Source organism: Manacus vitellinus, unplaced genomic scaffold (assembly GCF_001715985.3).
Source record: "Manacus vitellinus isolate BGI_N305 unplaced genomic scaffold, ASM171598v3 scaffold_58_pilon, whole genome shotgun sequence".
Classification (NCBI taxonomy): Eukaryota; Metazoa; Chordata; class Aves; order Passeriformes; family Pipridae; genus Manacus; species Manacus vitellinus.
In genome coordinates, this window is record NW_021940671.1 from 3,556,967 (window position 1) to 3,562,966 (window position 6,000).

At 56.8% G+C, this 6,000-nt stretch overlaps 1 protein-coding gene across 1 annotated transcript in view; it reads right to left on the reverse strand.

Moving 5' to 3' along the window:
• NOS1 (nitric oxide synthase 1) overlaps window positions 1-6,000 on the reverse strand; it is a 41,771-nt gene that overhangs the window by 13,247 nt on the left and 22,524 nt on the right. The window contains 4 exon segments of the mRNA XM_029963297.1: window positions 2,456-2,541; window positions 4,057-4,251; window positions 4,927-5,028; window positions 5,821-5,995. Of these exon segments, the coding sequence (XP_029819157.1) occupies window positions 2,456-2,541; window positions 4,057-4,251; window positions 4,927-5,028; window positions 5,821-5,995 (558 nt within the window).

A 6,000-nucleotide genomic window follows, 5' to 3' on the forward strand; every position in this document is an offset into this window, starting at 1 on the left:
GTGGGGTGGGATTTCTGCAGGGGCAGAGAAGCAGCAGAAGAATTGGGGGTAGAAGTCACTGAAAGCACTGGCCAGGTAATGTCACAGGAAAAGCTGGAGACCAGCCAGAGCTGAAGCTACAGGAGGAACAGGAGCTTCTCCATCCCTTTAAATCCAACCTGTCTGCCTTTCTGCAGGAGGTGTCTCAGCCAACCTCACACCCACAGCCCTGAGACACCAAGGAGGTCAGACAAAGCTGTCTGCACCCCCTCTCCTCTGCACTCTGGTGACTCTGTGACCCTTCCTGGCAGGGAAGTTCCTCCCAGGGCCCAGGGGTTGCCCATTTCTCTGAGCCATGCCCAGCTGCCTCCCGTGGCTGCAATTGTGACTGGCTGTGTGTCCTCCAGTTCTCCCCATGGGCTCAGCTCTGGCAGAGGGGCCTGAGAGGTCACCAGCCTCTGCAATCCTGGCCAGGGTGCTGCAGCACTGGGAATGCTGGCTGCCTGTCTGGGGCATCAGTGGGAGCACCATGACAGGGCACGGGGGAGACACGAACCAGTTTTGGGGCACTGAGCCTGCTGTGGCCAGTTTGTCATGTTAGAGTCATTCATAATCACATCAACACTGTTTCTCCTAGGTGCAGAGTATCTTCACCTTTTCTAAATGGACCATCAAGCCTTTAAATGGGGCCACCAGAGGTCTGGATTTAGCCTGATGCTGCAACAGGGAAAGGGTAGTTTTGGGGAGGCTGAGAGAGCACAAAGCAGCTCTGTGGCCTTTGCAAGAATAAGGGCTGCTTGGTTCCCTTTGCCAGGGGGATCAGACCCTGCCCCAGGTTCTCCAGTTCAGCAGGACTCCTGCATCCCCTGCAGATGAGCTGTGGGGAATGGACACTGCAGCTGGGCTGGTCCCACTGCTGGGAGAAGAGAAGTCCAGCTTCCCACTGCCAAGGAGGGAAGAAATGCTCTGGGAGAATCACTTAGGGGAAAAAAAAAGGGAAGAAAGAAGAGGTAGAAACCCCACCAGGATGGTTCATCCTGCCTCCCATGGGCAACTCCTCTCCATGTCAAAGTCAGCCTCAGGAACATTTCTATTTGCTGCTCTGTGACCACTCCTTTGCTCTCCTGTGGGGGAAATGTCCCCTGTCCCCTGGACTTGCACAGTCCCCAGAGGAGGGAAGGGGCAGGACAGGCAGGGAGTGCAGGTTTGAAGGCTCAGATTTGGCCAGAACCAGCACAGCCTGTCTGACCACCCACAAAACCCCCCTGTGACCAGTGCCAAGCGCAGCACTCGGGGCTGCCGGGCTGGGTCTGCCCCTCGTTCAGCTCATCAGCTCAGCCTAATGGGGAATTACACAAGTAATTCCTTTTCCCTCCATCGGGAACAATGGAGATTTTTTTTCTTTTTTTTTTCCTTTTTTTTTTTTAAATTACCTGCCACGCTCACGTTTCCATCAAGCCATCCCTCACCCGGGCACACACCGACACAGGCATTGTTTCTCCTCCCTCAATGGCCCAATTAATCTCCCCCGTGCTCTCCCCAGCCCGGGCTCGGCTCCGGTGTCAGCTGAAGGAGCACATTCATCAGCTGCTGATCATGTTTATGGATGCAGCTCGCAGGAGGTGACAGCTGAAGAGTGGGAACAAACCGAGGGGAGGGGCTGGGGGAAGCTGCAGCGTGGGGAGCTGCCCTGAGGAGCCAGGGCCACCTGGCAGCCTGGCCACCAACCCGGGGCACACCCAGCCCTCCCCAGCCTTGGCCAGCAGCTCCTCCTGGAGCTCCTACCTCCCTGCCAATGGCCCACGGGGGAGGCATTTGGGCCAGGATCAGCCTAAAGGTCCAAATTACACTTCATTCCTCCGCCCCTGCTGACTTGGAGCTTTGGCAGGGGAGAGGGACTCGTGTGGCCCTTTTCCAGGGGTCAAGTGACCATGAAGTGCAAATCTCAGCTCAGCCCTGCTCCATCTGCTGCCTGGAGGGAGATTCCTCCTTCCTGTCTCCCCCCCTCCTGGCAAGGAGGGTGTTTGGAGGGTTAGACACTCACTGGAGACCTCAAGGTGGTAAAGAATCACTGAGAAAAAGAGAAATATGGACACGAGTTTCATGTCACTTGTGCCAGCACAGCCCTGGACAGCGAGGGGAGGTGTCCCTGCCCCAAGGAGGCTGTGAAAGGAGAACCAGGCAACACACCCCAAAAAAGTGGGAAGGCCATCCCTGAGCATCTCTTACTGGAGAATGAACAGCTTGGGAGAACAGACTATGTGCAACATCTGCTATTCACCTGGTCCCACACCTTCTGGTGGTCTAATGGGGTCTTCAAAGACTGTCTGCCTGTCCAAATGTCCCTCGTGGTAAAGCCCCCAGAGGTCCAGCCTCACACCCCTCTCTCACAGGGCAACTCCATCAGTCAGAGCTGCCCAAAACCAGGACCAGCCCCAAACACTCCAGGGTTTTTCCAGAGCCTGCTGGTACTTACTTTGCTAACTTCTTAAATCCAATGGCCCTCTTCTTGGTGGGAGTCCCATTGACCCCTTTCCAGACGTGGGTGTTCCAGGGGTCCGGCTGGAGAGAGAAGGGCAGCAGTGCTCAGAGCTTTGGGAATGCTTCCATATATTAGAGATTTCCTGCTTCGAGGGAGGGGGGACCCATGGCTTGATTTGGGAGGGGAAGGAGCAGTGTCACCCCCAGGGAACCATCCAGAGGGAGCTGAGGGGTGGGAAGGGGCTGAGGGGACACTCAGAGCCCTCCCAGCTCCACAGGGGGGGCTGGAGGGGGCTGGAAAAGCCCTTTTTTTGTTGTTTTTTTACCTGCACATTAAGTACAGCCTCGAATTTGAGCTCCTCGAGCCCTCCTGGGAGCTTTGGGAAGGGCTGCCATGGGAAGGAGACCCTCTCTGAAGGGCTGGGGGCTCACCCACGGCTCTGCTGAACCAGGGGACAAAACCAGGGAGAGGCAGGAGAGAGGGGAAAGGAGCCAACACTGTTTTCCACCTGCTCCAGGTGCACTGAGCCCCAAATCCCAGGGCTCCAGGGCTCAGCAGCACCCAGGATTGAATTCCTCGAGCCATGAAGGGGAGGAGCAGCTGGACTCCTCCTCACAGCTCTCCCTCATCCTTGGAGCCCCCGGGGGGTATTTTCTGGGCAGTTGGGCAACGGAGCATGCACAGAAAAATTGCAATATCATAAACCTTGCTGGCTTGTAACAGCATCTGGCCAACTGCTTTCTCACCTCTTGAGATGCTCCTTAACAGCCCAGAGGCGAAAAGAAGGCAGGCAATGCCAGAAGGGGAGAGTGATGGAAACACATCCTTCCCCCTCCCCGGCCCACTGTTTGTTTCTTTTTTTTTCCCTAAGAGGCCCTTTGGGAAGGGGAGGCAGCAGAAGCCAGGAACAAGCACACAGAAGCTAATTCCGTGCCCTCACAGGCTGCAATCAGGGCCAGGAAGCATCGGGGTTCCTGGTGGGTTGGTTATAGAAATGAACAGACTGCTCCTGGTTTGGGATTGTTCCTTAAGGGCTCTTGACTAAAGGTCACATTGTGTGGAAACCACCGGAGCAGGGATGGCTGGATAACGAGGGAGTGTCTGCTTAGGGGCTTTCTCCCCCCCATGGTCTGAAGTGTTAAATACTCCAGCAGCAGCATTTCAGCCTCCTGCCAGTCCCGCTGGGCAGGAGCCCCCCTGTCAGCCTGTTGGATCCCCAGGCTGGCAGGAGCCATCCACTCAGCCCTGCAGGCTGCAGAGGGGAGGGATGCAGTCCTTTTCCAGGTCATTCCCTCACTCGCCAAAGTGCAAAATTAGGCTCTTCCAAAGGGAGGAGCTCTGCTCCATCCAAAAGCTGGGGGGGGGTCAAAAAGTCGGGTGCCCACAGAGGGGCAAAAAGCCATTGCCCTGAGACAAGGGGTGACGTCCAGGGGTTATTACAGGACATTAGGGCATCAATTAGACTTGTCATGGACCTGAGGGACAGCTTGCTGAAGGGATTAGATGGTGTTCCTGCCCTTCCTGCATCTCCACCTCCCACCCTGCTCTTGGCCCCACCTCTGGGCACCGGTGGGAGGTGAAGGTGAGGACAGTACCTGGTACTCAAAGGAGGGTGTGAGGCGGTAGTTGAGCATTTCCTGGTGGAACACTGGGGTGATGCTGCCAGACATGGGCGGGACAATCCACACCCAGTCGGCAGGACAGCCCCCACGGCACCGGTACTCGTTCTCCATGTGCTTGATGAAGGACTCCGTGGCCGAGTGGTGATCCACGATGGTCACCTTGTCGCTCTGTCGGGGGAGGACAGAACAGAGCCCACAGCTGTTACCACACCCCAGAAGGCAAGAGCCAAGATTTTGGAGCTGTCCCAAATATTCCTCACTCCCATGGTCTTTGGAGATGACCCAGGGTGGCTGCTCTTCCCAAGGAAGCTGTGAAGCTGCCCCAGTCCTTCCTGGATAGATGTGCTCTGGGATCACTGCTCCTGTGATTTGTCATGGGCCAGGCAAAGACTGAGGTGGCACGAAGAGGATGGAGCATCCTCTGCTCGTCCCCTTGGAGAGCTCTGTCGTGGCTTGTGCAGCTCCATGGGGCAGCTCTGATCCAGCTCTGGGAGGGGCTCCCACCCTCTGAACTTGGATTGCCAAGCACTAGTTCAGCTACTGAACCTTTAAGTGCTGGCAGGGGGAGAACCTGGGCCAATTCTTGCCTCCTGGATGCGACAGAAGGGCTGGATCTTGCTCCCTAGGGATATTCCCTCTGGACCAGCAGAACTCTGGTGCTGGTAGGGCTGTCTTTACAACATCCAGGGCACAGAGGTTATAAATTTTACTGCAGAACAGCCCCGAATTAGGGAGGCACAGCCCAATTTCAGCAGAGTGCTGCGTTCTCCTCGGATGGATGTCTCCATCCCGCTCCCTGTGTCCCTCGAGCCTGGCCCGAGCACAGTCCTGCTCTGGAGGTACCTGGAAGCTGTACAGCACAGCAATGTTGATCTCCACCAGGGCCTGGTCCTTCCACAGCGAGGAGGTTTTCCTCATGTCCAGATTCATTTTCTTGGCCACTTGCTGTAACAACACGTGGCAGAAAGTGAGGGCTTCTCGTGGCCAAGGGACCAAGGACTGGAGATCTGTGCCTGGGAGAGGAGCCCAGAGGAGGGACCCAGGCTGACACAGGGCACCCTCAGGGCAGGGAAGGGCTGATGTTTTGCTCTCCATGGCAGGAGCACGGCCTTCCTTCCCCCCTGAGCAGAGGGAGGTGACCAAATGCCGCTCAAAGGGCCATCGAGAGCAGTTGTACACACACAAACACATGTACACACACACACATGTACACACACAAACACACACACACACACACACACACACACATGTACACACTCGCTCTCACCCCTCTGGTTTTCAGGTGTCTGGGGAGCAGTGCAGCCCCTCTAAATAACACAACATTCCCCTTGGAATGTCCCAGTGAATCCAGATGCCCTGCACTGGCACCTCCCCATGGCTTGGCTTTATCCCTCCCACTGTGGGCAGCCCCCAGGTCACTGTTGAACACTCCGGAGGGGCCAGCTGGAGGGTCCCCATGGGCAGGAGCATCCCCGAGGAGCCACCAAGTGTCTCAGCACCCATGACCTCAGTCAAGCACACGACCAGCTGCCTGCTGATCCCTAAGATTCTCTGGGAAGTCCGTGGGGAGCTCAGTAGGCCTCTGTGTTAGACACACAACAGCCAGCCCGTCACACCCTTGGCTCCAGGAGAACGGATATCCCGTACTGCCCCGCTGAAGGTAACACTGTGCCAGTGTCCTGCCTGCTCCCCAGTGACTTCCCACTCCCCAGGAGCACCTGGAGGAGGAGGAATTACCTCCAGGATGTTGTAGCGGGAGTTGTCGCAGTAGTCCCGGACCCCGATCTCGGTGCCCATGTACCAACCGCTGAAGGGGCAGGCGGAGAACTCCAGGCCCCCGATCTCCAGGAGCATGTTGGAAACTGCTGGCAGACCATACCACTTCAGCCCCAGGTCCTTGAACCACTCAAACCTGCC